Genomic DNA, 13,191 nt, shown 5'->3' with positions numbered 1-13,191 from the left:
AAACGCTATCTCCAAACAGCAACCAGAACCCCATCCCTCCCCAGCTCCGATCCATCACTCCCAAAGCAAGAACAGACTGAAGCACAGGCACCAGGCACCATCCAGCCACTGGTGATGGCCGCCCTTGCTGGAGGCTGGGGTGTACATGCACGTATCCCTGAGCACCAAGGGGAGCTGCAGAGCTCAGATCAACTCTGGAGGCAGTAACCAACCACGCTGCCACCATAAACCCTGAGGATGACAACCCCTGTTCACCAAGGAGGAGGAATAAACCATCGAGAGGAGCTACCCATCACCACCACAGCACAGACACATTTGCACGCTGTTGTCCACAGTCAAGTGAGGGACAGGAACCAGGCTGGAGCTCCCTGGAAGACCTCATGGATTAGGAGTGAAATCCATGCCCAGAACAGCTACTTGGTTGTCCTGCCACCGTGCTATTGTTCACCCCGCAGCTCACAGCACATTTGCCTTGCCAGACAGAAAAGCAAAACCCCAAACAAACGTAACATTTATGGTGGAGGAGGGAATGGAACCAGGAAGCCGGAGCCAAGCGGTATCTTCCAGGGGACCCTGAGCAAAGTTCAAGACCAAAGCAGCCGGTGTCCAGTGCCGAGGAGGAGCAGGACCTCTTCCCTTTGCTCAGCCACTCCAGCCGTGCTTCTCCCCAGGCTTGAGCTCCCTCTGTGGGACTCTGGGATGATCCCGCACCTGCCCAGAAGGAAGCACAGTTAAAGTCCATCATTTAGCTCAAGCAACAGCTAGGAACAGGCAGGATGGGCCCATTCCTAAACCACAGCCGGGTACTCCAACCTCAGCCTTGTTTTCCTTTCTTTTGGGGCATGTGTGTGCCTATGTGTGGTGCTTTGCTTTGATCTCCCTTAGGTTGGTGACAATTTCACTTCCTCTCTTCAGGGCTGGCTCCAAAGCACTGAACACAGCACAGCTCTGAGCCTCATAGAAGTCAAGGTTTATGAGCCTGCAAGTTTCAAACACAGCTCCTCTTTCCAAGCCACAGGAGATGAACCCGAGGCCAAGCTCCCAAGGTCGCTGCTCAGCATTTAGAGGTTTAAAGCAGCCTTTTGAAAGGAAGAAGAAACCTTCCTGAAGCCATCTATGCCAGATATAAGGTGTTTGCATCTGTCCTTGCTAGAGTCCAGGGATGATGAGGAGTGGAGCCCCTTTACAGCCCCATGAAGTGGGCCAATGAGCTTTTGAGGACTCCACCTTCCCATGTTCACACAGTGTGCAAGGGGCTTAATGAATTTAAGATAATAATAGAGTTAATGCCAAGCCTTCAATGCAGGAAATAACAGGACTCACCTCTGCCTATAGTGCCATGGATGGCTGTATTGTTCAACTGCCCTGATGCTGTTAGAAAGAGCTCATGAGGCTCTGTTCTTTTTGCAAGAACTCACTATACAAACGGAAAAGAATTGTCAATTCATTTAAAAATCCTTTTTTAGGGGGAAAATTCGTGTTCTGGGAGGACAAGAACCGGTTTTGTGCTTACACACCTGCACCAATGCAGGGGCATCAGAGTCCTACCGTGTACCTGAAACGATGGAGAGCTGCTGTCAAGTTTTTGACCCTACAAATCTTTTACATAAGCTTGGATGAATCCCTTTCCCTCTGTTTTCTCTCCGTGGGGATCAGGAGCAGGGATTGCATTACCTTACGGGGAACACTTGGGGCACTAAATCCTGTGCAGCACTGAAGAAATACGTGCGTGCCTGGTATTTGACAGCAAAAGGAGACCCGAATTCCTCTTGCATTGTCACTGGTGTCCTGTCTTTGTGGGCCAGACACCACTGCAGCCCATTTCCTCATTTTACAGGCTTGAGTAACAGGCACTGCCGCGGCTCACATGGAAGGGGATGGCTCAGTTCTATAAATGGTTTCACCCCAAAGGAGCACGATGGGGAGCTGCTGGGGAGCCAGACAGGGATCCCCAAGGCAGAAACCTACCTCTCTGTCAAGTGCTTGCTGGTGGCTGTTCCCTACCCCTCCTATCAGCAAGGCAGGGCAGGAGGAAAGCCTCACACTGGGTTTTTACCAAGACAGAAGAACCAGCACCGAGATGCAGGCAGCCCGGGCTCAGGTGCTGGAGAGCAGGGGTTTGGTCCTCTCGGGGCCTGGCACATCCTTGTTCTTGGGGGGCTCTGGGTGCTGCCGGTTGCTGTCTGATCGCCTCAAAGGCCAATCCAGCTCATCAGAGTGGCAGCAGCAAAGGTAGGAGAAGAGCCGAGTGCGGACCACCCGCGTGCAGAGCACAAACATGATGCAGTTGGCACCTCCTTGGAACGTGTTCCCAATTCCCTGCAAGGCAATAGAAGGGATTCACCAGCGCTGTTCCCACAGGTACATCCCCAGAGAAGAGCAAACACAGGGTCAGACCAGCTACAGCGCTGCCCAGTTGACAGCAGCTGCCACATAAGTGGGAAGAACAAGTCCAGAAAGATCAGCCTCGCACCCAAAAGCGGACCAAGTGCGGGGGTTCCACAGCCCCTGCTGAAGGATGCGCACCGGCATCTCTGGTCTGAGCCTGCTTGTCCTACAGGCATTTCTAGTTCCTACTGCAGTTATTCTCTGTAGCCACTAGATGCTGCTGAAATAGCTGCTGCTGAGCATCCCGACCAGCGCTTGCCGGCAGCATCCGTCAGTACGCGCTGCATCCTGCCGCTACAATAAACGGTATTAAGAGCAACAAAGCCTCATCTCCCTCCCAGATCCTCCTTCCAATGCATTGCCTGGCAAATACTTACATGCAGGACAACCAGGACTGAATTTTGCACTGCAGGGGAGTTACAGAGGGTCAGAATGAAGCGCACAGTGCTCCAGATGCGGAGGATGATAAAGATGACAGGGATGAGAATCAACTTCTTATCTGCTATGGAAGTCTGGGGTTGAAATGCAGGTGCTCTTGAGAGAATGGGGCGATACTCTGAGAGGGCTGCGTGCTTCCATGGAGGGTGGGAGAGAGACAAAAACATGAACAGAAAGCTACATTGGACATTCAGCTCCAGGGACCCTTTCCAAAGCAAACGAAATCTCGGCATCTCATGGGAAGTTAACAGGGACACGCTCCTGAGCAGCAGCTTTTAGCCACATTCTGCCCTTGCTAGTGCAAACATTCCTGCTGAAGCCAAAGAGTGGCAAACAAAGGATATCCGGCGCTTATCAGAATCCCACTAAAGCTTTATATTAACAAACATCACTGTGGAGTTACCAAGAAACCAGGTTATAACTGGGTAAGAATAAAGTATGTGGTGCTCCAGAAAATAGTTTTTCTGGGCCAGCAATATATAGATATAGATATATAGAGATGCATAGAGATATAGATGGTATAGATAGATAGACATATAGATGAGATATAGACAGAGAGATATAGATGATATAGGTGTAGGTATACAGAGATAGAGATAGAGACAGAGACAGAGAGATAGAGAGATAGGGACAGAGATGATACAGATATAGATATATCTATAGATAGATATATCTATAGATAGGTATAGATATATAGATATATTTGGGGAGCAGTGTGGCTCATCCTTCTCAAGCTCTTGAGTCTTCACTGCAGCCAGCAAGTTCCACAAGGGATTTATGCCCATGTGAACCAATCCTTCAGTTTGTTGCCCAAATTTCTGACCATATTCTGTTAGCAATTGGCTTCCATAGATCTGGACAAGCCAGCAATACCTCTCTATACCAGTGCATGCAGGGATCTGTGGCCTGGAGCACTGTGGCTGGAGGTATGAGGCCCATGAGACCTTCCTATGGTAGAAACCATTGGATGCTCTCGGACTCCTGGATGGGGAGAGCAGGTCAACACCACACAGAGAGCGGGTGCTGGGACACACAGTGCTGCATAGCAGGGTGTTAATGTGGGTGAAGGGATGAAATCTCAGCATAGCTGACCTGAAGAAAACCATTCCCCCTCCCACCAGGGCTACAGAGCACACACAGCCTCCATGCACAGCGTTCTCCTTCACCCCAGTACTCCCAGTCCTGGCACTTTCCTTCCTCCAGAACAGAGCTGTGTAACAACACTGCAGTGATTCAGTGACCTGAACCAAACCCTCCGGGAGGCTTCCAGTGCAGCTTTCTATATGGTCTTTCCCGTTTGGAAAGCCTCCTGCACATGTCCCCCATGACAGCTACTGCCATCGTTCCTCCTGCCTCTCTGACTGCACTACTGCAAACCCCACTTCAGCTATTCCTCTGTTCACAGCCCAAACCCAGCCCTGGCTGGCTGTCGCTCTCTCTTGGAAGTGGGAGACCTCCTGCCAGTAAAAGGACTCAGCAAGCAGGCTCCCAGGCTTGGCAGAATTCCTAGTGGTGAGAAGAGGCCAGGCTGATGATTCAAGGCCAGGTTGGACACAGGGGCTTGGGGCAAGCTGCTCTAGTGGAAGGGGTCCCTGCCCGTGGAGCTGGATGAGCTTTAAGGTCCCTTCAACCCAAACCATCTACAAGGGAGATGCTCCACTCCGTAAGCGCTGGGTGCTGCTGCTCCAGCCCTCAGACCCCTGTTTGGGGACAACTGCCTGCGCTCAGCACCCTGTGAGAGGGTCATGGCTGGAGCCATGGAATCCCTGGCAGAGCAGGAGCCTGAGCCTGGCCAGGTGCGGGTCAGGTTTCCCTGCGGTCACGCTGCTATCTTTGACAGCTCTGGAACACCGCGTCCCAGCCCGTGTGTGTCAGCTGGTGACAGGCACAAGCAAACCCTTCCCAACGCCCCTTTCCAGGACCCCTAGGACTCGTGCTTGTCCCTATGGCTGCAGCACAGAGAGCGGGTTTGCAGGGGCAGTGCTGTCCAGTACATCCATCCAGATGTGGGGGGGCTTTTCCCCCTAATACAACTTAAAGGAAAAGGCATCTCTGGATGCATCTCCTCCTGCCACCATCAACCCTGACTTCTCTAATGTTGTCCTAGGTGCCTGGATTCTTTGTGCTCACAAGGAACAGCAGTAAAAAAGCCTCTGGAGTCTGGAACTCCCCTAGACAGGGTGTCTTCCTGTATTGTGTGTGCATATAGTGCATAAAGCTATATAATGCCCAAAGCTATGTAGCACCCAGACTCCTCCATGGTGCTTTATGCTGCTAGGACAAAACAGGTATTAAAACCATCATTAGAGATCCTAAACTGGTTGAGGTTAGATACAGCTATATGCTAATAGCAGGGTTGGTGCAAGTGGAACTGTGGACGACTGATTAAAGCTGACTTTTGTCCCTCATTTCCTGTTCCAATCCTCACATTTCACTCCTGTACATTCCATAACCCCTGCAAGTTTTCCAAAGGCTTTTAAGTTCCTGTGCTAAGCCTCTGCAGTGATGCTGGAGGCTGCTCAATCAGGTGTGCTGCTTCTCCCACAGTGCGGGGTGCATTTCAGCGGTGCATGAAGCAATTCCTGCCTCTGGAGCTGCCAAACAGGAAGGGAAATCTTCGGAGCATGGGAGGACAGAATCACACAGCAAGGTACTCACCGCTCTGTTAATGTGCTTCTTGATGAGGAGGTAGAGCACGGGCAGGGTCACATAGGCCAATATCTCCCACACTTTCCCCGTCAGCAGCATCCACAGGACCCGATCCTCTGCATCCAGGTTGACCCAGCACCAGCCCACAGAAACGTTGGAGGCGTCATAGCCGATCTTCTTCAGAGCAACAGCCGCCACTGTAATGCCAAGGGGGATTCCCCAGCTGAGGGAAGAACACCAAGAGCAAGGTTATGCCAAGAACAAGCTCCCTTCGGTCCCTCCACACCTCAGGGGAAGCGGGTGATGGACCGAGGGGTTCTTCATCAGATGTTCTCTCCTGGATACAGGTGAGGTTGAGGATGTGACCACGGCAGAGCATCTTATGATGTGACCATCCTGTAGGACCCAGCCATTCGCGAGCAATCGGGTTGATCCAGAGCTTTCAGACCACAAGCAACCGAATCCCACACTATTCCTAAGGGACACGTCGCACAAAGAACCAGCACACAAAGAAATCCCCAACTCAATTTTGTCACTGGGTTTTGGTTTTAAATAGGGGGTTAATCAATATTTTGGGAGCAAAAGGATAATTCTGAAGGACCAAGGGAGGTTTCTTCCCAAGGAAAAGCACTGGCAGTAACAGCCACAAGCCAAGAAAGCAAAGAGGAGCCATGTCCACATTGTCTGGAGCCGTGTTTTGCCTTTAGCTTCTCTCTTGACAGCAGAAGCAAATACAGGGAAGCATTTACTGGTGACATTCATGAATCAAACCAGTCAGCAGCCAGGCTGCCCACAAAACCCCATGAGGAACAACTGAGAAATCCCACTCAGCCCTTCCCTGGGTGCTCTTCATAGCCAGGGCTTTACAGGCCCGGGATGTGCAGTCACCCATTACCCCACACCTGAAACACTGCCCTGCATCCAGCGGGGTGCATCACCTGCATCACCACGGGAATACATCCCGTGTTCATCCCCAGGGGAAGGTGCTGGGGAGCTGGAAGTGGGACAAGGGATGTTTCTTCAACAAGCACACAGATGCTTCACAAAGTGCTCGCTGAGCCCCCAGCAGAACCCTCGGGGTCTCTCCAGATGCAAAGGCAACAAAGCCATTCCTGTGTTGCTCCCATTACCTTCCTGGCTCACCCTTGCATTGCCCTGACAGCCTGGAGCAGCTGCATGGAAAGGGTCTTCCTCCTAAAGCCAGTCTCAGTGCTGCAGACTATGCAGGCAAAGAGCAGTTGCTCAGACCAGGTTGCCTGAAATGCCACAGGGCAACAGCAAAATCCCAGCTAATCCCATGGGAGGTGTCAGAAATGCCCCGTTTCCTGCCCTGAAATGATGTCTGAGTTCCCCCGCTCACAAACCCACCCCAAATACAGATAGAGGGCTGTAAAAACCCCTACCAGAGTCAGCCTTTTAGCATGGCTGGAACATTTCGTGTCCGTGTTCAGGTCAGAACAGGCAGTGCTAATCCAAACCAGCGCTGTTATTTAAGGACGGTTCTGCTGCAGGGAGCCCTCCCCTTGCTATTATCAGAGCAGGCTTCCTGCAATCACTCCAAACACCACCACCATGGAAGTACCTGCACAACTGAAGGCTCATCTTGGTAGGAATGGTGGTTTGCCTGCAAACAAGCAGCACAAATGCACGGACATTCACATCTCGGTGCGCTCGGAGCAAGTGACCACTAAAGAGAACTGGCACTTCCTTAAAGAAACCCTGTTAAGGCACACAAGCACAAGGGAGGCCAGCACCAAGAAAAAGGAAGTGCATTAAGAACCTAATTTGCCTACATAATGATCTCCACAGCAACCTGCAACTGAGAGAATTATGTGAGAAGATAAAACCAGGTCAAATTGCTGTGCGTGGAGATAAAGGAGAACAGTGTAAGTATGAACAGGCACAATGAGAGAGGCTGCAGTAGCAAAGTACAGACCACTAGGCAAGGGACTTCAAATCCTCGTCCTCTAGCCAGTAAAAGGGAGAATGTGGAAGCAAACTGCCACGCATCAGGCTAATTTTCACTGGAGCAGTGTATTGGGATCCGATGGCACACAACCCACGCCGGGGACAAGGGATTACAAGCTCAGAGTGAAGTTAGAAGCTAGAAACCAGTCAGGCATTGCAGTGGGGTTCTTCAGCTCTGTTTTGGATAACTGGAAAAGAGAACTGAGAGTGGTGGCTTGGTTATTCTTCAGAACCTCTAAATGACAGGTTCCCAAAGGCTGGGAAATACCAGTGCTTTACACCCACCAACAGAAGAATCAACATATTTTAGACCCAAGGCGTATGTAAAGACTGGGATAAAAATCATCCAATCATAGAATAAAAAAGGATCCAGGATAAGAAAAAGAGAGAGAAATTTCACTCAGCGCCCCAAAGACAGTGTAATTATATAGGCTGGGCATCCCAAAAGCACTCCTGGATCTCAGCACAGTCCGTGCAGGGAAGAAGGGAAGACTGCTTGTGTCTCTGTAAAGAGGCTGGCAATCCCATCTCTAAGGCAGATACAACAGCACTTATTCCCCTGATACAGCCCCCAGCAATCTATTAAAGAAAACACATGCAACTCAGCCTATCTTTCCACGTTGGACTTGATGATCTTAAAGGTCTTTTCTAACCTTAATGACTATTAACACCAACGCTGCATTTATACAAGGCAAGACAAGGACTCTTCAACTACAGCAGCGGACCGCTCGAGCTGTGTTGGCGGTCTTGCCCTCAGTGTGCCTGGGTCAGATAGCTTAATGGCACGTTTTGATTTATGCTGCACAGCTGCTCTGTTTCCTCCCCCCCTCCAGAGGCTCTTACACACAGGGGAGGTTTGCTGTCACCTGCCTGCACAGGTTGGACAAGCCTGCGTGCATCCAACCAGGCAGCCTGCAGGCAACTCCTTCTGGGATGGGGATCATTACCCTGCAAAGAGACAAAAATCAGTCTTCTGCATAAAGCAGCCAGCTCCAGGGCAGAGCTTTGAGTGCATTGGGGGCAGAACCCCAGACCAATGCTGCTCCAAGGTAATATCTGAGCCCTAACCATGAAGCAGCATCCTGGTACCAACAGAGAACCCAGAGAAGCAGGCAAGCACTTATAAAAGCTAAGGCACAGGGAGGAGCTCACCCTTTGGTTTGCCTGAGCAAAAAGCTTCTGTAAACTAAACACTAAAGCCCCAGCAAATTTCTTATGTAGGGACACATGTCCAGTTCTGAAAGTCAGCTCTGGCACAGCCATGCACGAGGCAGTGCACTGAGGGCTCATGTGTACAGTACGTACAGGAGAACATGAAAGGATTCCCAAGTAGCCCTTTGATATGCATGTAAGTATATGCATAGTTATACATGTCTATATAAGCATATTTAAGTGAAATACCTAAGTAAGCACATATATACCTATAACCACCTGCATAGCCTGAGCATTAAGGGCAAATACTTCAGAAGTTGAAAGCAATAGCAAATGCTATCAAAACCAAAGCAAGACATGATCCCTAGGTGGGTACTGGTGCATCCTCACCCCGACTTTGGATCAGCTGCTCTCACAGCAAGGATGACCATTACCCAACCAAATGCTACCTGATATTTAGAAATCCAGGGGCAGTGAGGGAGCCTGGGAATTGAGGCTCTGGATGCCAGCACTCACACCTTACAACCACATCAATATTTCCAAAGCTAACCATAGGCCTGTTTTCAAAGCCCATCTGAGCACAATGAGTTTAAAGCCAAAACAGCCTGTAGCTCTCCTCTGCTGCACCAGACTAGGTGGATGTGTTACCACAGAACAAACCTGTTGGGCAGGTTTGATGCAGTGTGACATCCTCATTTCCCTAAGAAGAAAACTTCAGGTCCTGACTTCCAGTGTATATTTAGTTGCTCTACTTGGCTAAAGAACAACCTCTGGTTTTACTCCACACTAAAGAAGTGTTCATCTCTACCAACGCTTGCCCCTCATCAGTAACTACTTGTGAAGAATCGGAAACGTGCACTTCAGCTCCATCCTGCCTCGAATCCCTTCCAGAAGGGTCTTGGAATGACTCAATGGTCACTGCATGATGACATTAGCAACCTATGAAGCGAGGGGGAGGAAATCCCAGGTTCTTGTCTAGACAAAAATACTGGAAACACCTTCAGATCCTTAAATCATCCGCCCTTTGCCACCTTCCCTGTTGCCTTAGCCAGGTCTCACCTACCTACTGCAATGAATGCGTGTGCTAGAATCTTTTCCTACCAGTTGCAGCAGTTCTTATGCGCATGGTACTGGAAGAACACCTCCGGTAGCCAGTAGCACTTTGAAGCACTGAAAAGGGTGAGGAGCCATCTCCAAGCATCATGCCCAGAATCAGGTTTTATGACCGAGTTCTCAGGTAATGATTAAAGTACAGAGAAGGAAAGAAAGAACATGTGTCACAAGGGGATGGGCAGAGAACAGGTCTTCACTTGTTTGGCTCTTCATACAGGTCATAAAGCAAGAAGAAGCTTTAAACACTGGCTTTGGGAGTCAGCTATGAAGAACCACCCAGCAACAGGGCTTCGGTGAGCACTATCTCTAATGCCCCTTGAACAGGGCAAGTGGAGCTGATCAATACCAAGAGCAGGAGATGGCACTTGATTTCTACTGCAAAGACCTGAAAATAAGCCTAGCAGATTGCCCCAGAGGACGTTCAGTTGAACACTTCCCTCCTCTCTATCACAGGGTTAGAGCAATCTCTCGCTTTTAAGAGTGCAGAGATTGCAGCCAACATTATTTCAGTGATCGTGCCCATTTGTTTCCTCACATTGCAGATGATGAGGCTGAGAAGCCTTAAACCAGATGGAGAAGTTAAAGCTCAGACAAAGGCCACACAACAAGAGATTAGCAGATAGGAAAATCACAAACAGGCCAGATTTGAATCAACTCTTTGATGCAGTCTGCAGACAGCATCCCCACAAAGAGCTCAGACTCCTTTTTTCTGTTCCTTAAGCAAAATGTGGCTCTTTACAGGCACTCCATCCTCTCCATAGCTCCTATAGTGCAACTCTATTCACTTGATAGAGCATAACAAATGCCACTGTCTCACTGCATCTTATTTCACTTCACCAGTAGCTCGGTGTTCCCAAATGCGCAGTCACCTCACAGACACTGCTGTCAAGCAGCAAGTAGAACAGGTAGGGCAGGAATCGGGCTCCTCCCTGATTCACACTTAGGCTTCATGTCTTTTTCTGGTCCACCTTTACGTGGACTCAGCTCTAACTCCATCATCTCCCAAATGATGCTGCTTGAAAATAAAAACTGACGAACATTTGCCTAAGAAACCAGTGAAAACTCAGCGCTTGCCCTGATTGTTTGCTCCTTGGATCACTCCTCTCACCACTTCTTGCAGCTCAGAGGACTAAAGGATCACTGTTTTGCTCAGCGTGGAGGTAGCACATGATCCCCCGAGCTCCAATTGCATAATGAAAGCTTTTACTAAACATGATGTGGAAAAAACAGCTTGCTGAAGAGCAGAAACCTTGGGACATAAAAGCTGCATTGTGGTCTGGTTTGCCTTGCCTTCAAACCTGCCGAAACAACCTTCGGCGTGCTTTACTAGCAGCCTCCTGCCCCGCACACTGCATTCTCCTGCTAGGTGTATTGAATTACAGCAACCTGCCTGGGGAAAGGGGGAGGATCAACGGAGCAGGCTGCCACTGGGAAGTCGGGATCCCAGGAAACAGAGCTCAGACCCAGGAATTCTGGCAGCAGCAGGCCGGTATTGCAAACACAAGGTTCATGATACTATTTCTAGGATGTAAGAGCTGATTGTAGAGGGAAAGCAGAAGCCAGGGTGGTTTAGAGTGGTTTTGTCTTGCGACCTTAAGCAAAACACTTTTATCTCTTCTACAGCTCATTTCTTTACCCGGGGAGGGGGAAATTAAGCAGGGCTGGTTAAAAGACAGCAACCCCCCTGTTTATAGGGAACTTGAGAGTGGCAGACTGTCCTTAAAGGAAGAGCAGGTGACCCAAGCATCCATGCAAGCACTCCATCTCAGAGGGTTCAGCGGGAGATTGAGGGGTCCGCATCTCATACCCTCACAGGAGCAGCACCCACCTCATGACATGAAAGCAGCAGAGCAAGCTTGTGCCGGTGGGCGAGCCCCTCACAATGGTGATGTAGAGGTAGACAGCAATGGCCATGGTCCAGAAGAAGGAGCTGGTGTTGGAGAAGGTGGACAGGGCACCCTGGAGCACGCAGTCCCACGAGGTCCTGTCGAAGTCCCGCAGCACCCCATAGAAGTACGAGAGAGCCGAGAGGAGATCCGCCAGCGACAGGTAGAGCAGGAGCTGCCGGGGCCGCGTCCGCAGCTCGGGCCACAGCGCATGGGTGCCCACGAGGAGGCTGGAGCCCAGGAAGGACAGGACGCAGGACAGCAGCACCACCGCCCGCTCCGAGGCGTACAGCTCGGTGGGGGGCAGCGGAGCGGGCATGCCGGGGACGGGGCGCAAGAGGAGGAGGAAGGAGGAGGAAGGAGCGGCGGCGGCACCGCGCTGCTCCGGGACAGCCCGGCCCGGGCGCGCTGTGCCAGGAGGGAGGGATGAGGAGCGGGGAAGCCGGGGGCCGGGGCGGGAGCTGGGTTTGTCCGTCCCCCCGTCCCCCACCCCCGTCATGTGAGCGCCGGGCCCGGCCCCCCCTCAACCCTGCGGGGATCCGCTGGGAGAGACGGAGCCCTGGGAGCACCTCGGGTTCCTTTCAGGTACAAACACTCGCGCCCCCGCCGCTGCAGCACCAATGGAAGCTCTTTTTCACTGCTGGCTCCTAAAAGCCGTTCCTGAGGGTGCTGAGGCACAGGGTGCCCAGAGGAGCTGTGGCTGCCCCATCCCTGGCAGCGCTCAAGGCCAGGTTGGACACAGGGGCGTAAAGCAAGCTGCTCTAGTGGAAGGGGATGGAACTGGATGAGCTTTAAGGTCCCTTCCAACACAAACCAGGCTGGGATTCCACGCCCTCCTTCCCGAAGGAGAGCGCGCAACACACCCGTTTCCAAGGCAGAACTCAACTTCGCAGAGCCCGGTTTGAGTCGTTCATGTACATACAGGTACCCAGATCACAGTACCGGACACCTCATCCTCCCGAGGTGGCCCCAGTATCATCTTTACCTTCCCCATCCCTTTGAAGCGCGCAGCGCCGACTCCTGCCGCATCCTGTGAGGCAGAAACCGATAAGCAGACACAACAAAGCGCTCGCCACCGCGTTAAACGCATCTTACATTTCTGCTGATAAGGAAGTGCTCTTTTATCCCTCCCCTCTTCAAACAACTTCCAAGCTGAAAGCATCTCCTTGTTTGCTTGTCTCACTTGCCCTGGCTTCCGCAGACAACTCGTACCTTACACCTTTGATGTGGAGTGATGGGCTCAGTTTACAAAGGGGATAGTTATTGTTTCAGGTGTCTTGGGCTCTTCAACAGCTCAATCATTTCCTAGCTGCCACAAAGGAGCCCTGCTGAACTCGGGTTTTAACAAGGTTTATAGGGAGCTGTAAACCCAGGTGCTTATCCCCCACCCAAGCTCCTCCCAGCACCCTGAAGCCATCGACCACAGCCTAGAAAACACATCTGATGGAAAGATCTTTGAAGAAACCCCATAAATCACTCAGGTTTTGCATATTACTTTTGGCTGTGCTGCCCCTTCGGTTTCACATTCCCATCTACCAAGTTGAGAAGGAGCTCTCCTCATGTTAAATCACTTCCTTTGAGTCCTGTATTTAGGAGA

General features: G+C 51.0%; 1 protein-coding gene across 2 annotated transcripts; it reads right to left on the bottom strand.

Annotated features, from left to right (window-relative positions):
* Positions 1 to 425: 425 nt before the first annotated feature.
* On the bottom strand, positions 426 to 12,006 carry GPR157 (G protein-coupled receptor 157). Of its 2 annotated transcripts, none has more exons than XR_008975232.1 (5): positions 11,537 to 12,006; positions 5,485 to 5,698; positions 2,766 to 2,960; positions 2,044 to 2,319; positions 426 to 711 (listed from the first exon to the last, which is right to left on the bottom strand). XR_008975232.1 is itself a non-coding variant. In XM_057432080.1 (5 exons), exons 1-4 carry the CDS (start codon positions 11,911 to 11,913, stop codon positions 2,098 to 2,100), a joined length of 1,008 nt encoding a protein of 335 aa, XP_057288063.1. In that variant the 5' UTR covers positions 11,914 to 12,006; the 3' UTR covers positions 426 to 711; positions 2,057 to 2,097. The 2 variants fall into 2 exon arrangements, 1 of the variants encoding a protein (XP_057288063.1); XM_057432080.1 differs by having other exon boundaries at positions 2,057 to 2,319.
* Positions 12,007 to 13,191: the final 1,185 nt, after the last annotated feature.

This window comes from Pezoporus wallicus, unplaced genomic scaffold (assembly GCF_028554395.1).
Source record: "Pezoporus wallicus isolate ANWC-B61680 ecotype Strahan unplaced genomic scaffold, APGP_CSIRO_Pwel_v1 contig_8006, whole genome shotgun sequence".
NCBI classification, from domain to species: domain Eukaryota; kingdom Metazoa; phylum Chordata; class Aves; order Psittaciformes; family Psittacidae; genus Pezoporus; species Pezoporus wallicus.
This window is presented reverse-complemented; position numbering and strand designations above follow the sequence as displayed.

What these genes read in the sequence shown, in the direction of transcription:
- GPR157 (XM_057432080.1), bottom strand. Translation starts at nt 11,913, where the DNA reads ATGCCCGCTCCGCTGCCCCCCACCGAGCTGTACGCCTCGGAGCGGGCG. An exon ending in AGAAGCACATTAACAGAGCG is followed by an intron (nt 2,961 to 5,484) that starts GTGAGTACCTTG and finishes CCTCCATGGAAG; the next exon opens with CACGCAGCCCTCTCAGAGTA. An exon ending in CAGTCCTGGTTGTCCTGCAT is followed by an intron (nt 2,320 to 2,765) that starts GTAAGTATTTGC and finishes ATTGCCTTGCAG; the next exon opens with GGAATTGGGAACACGTTCCA.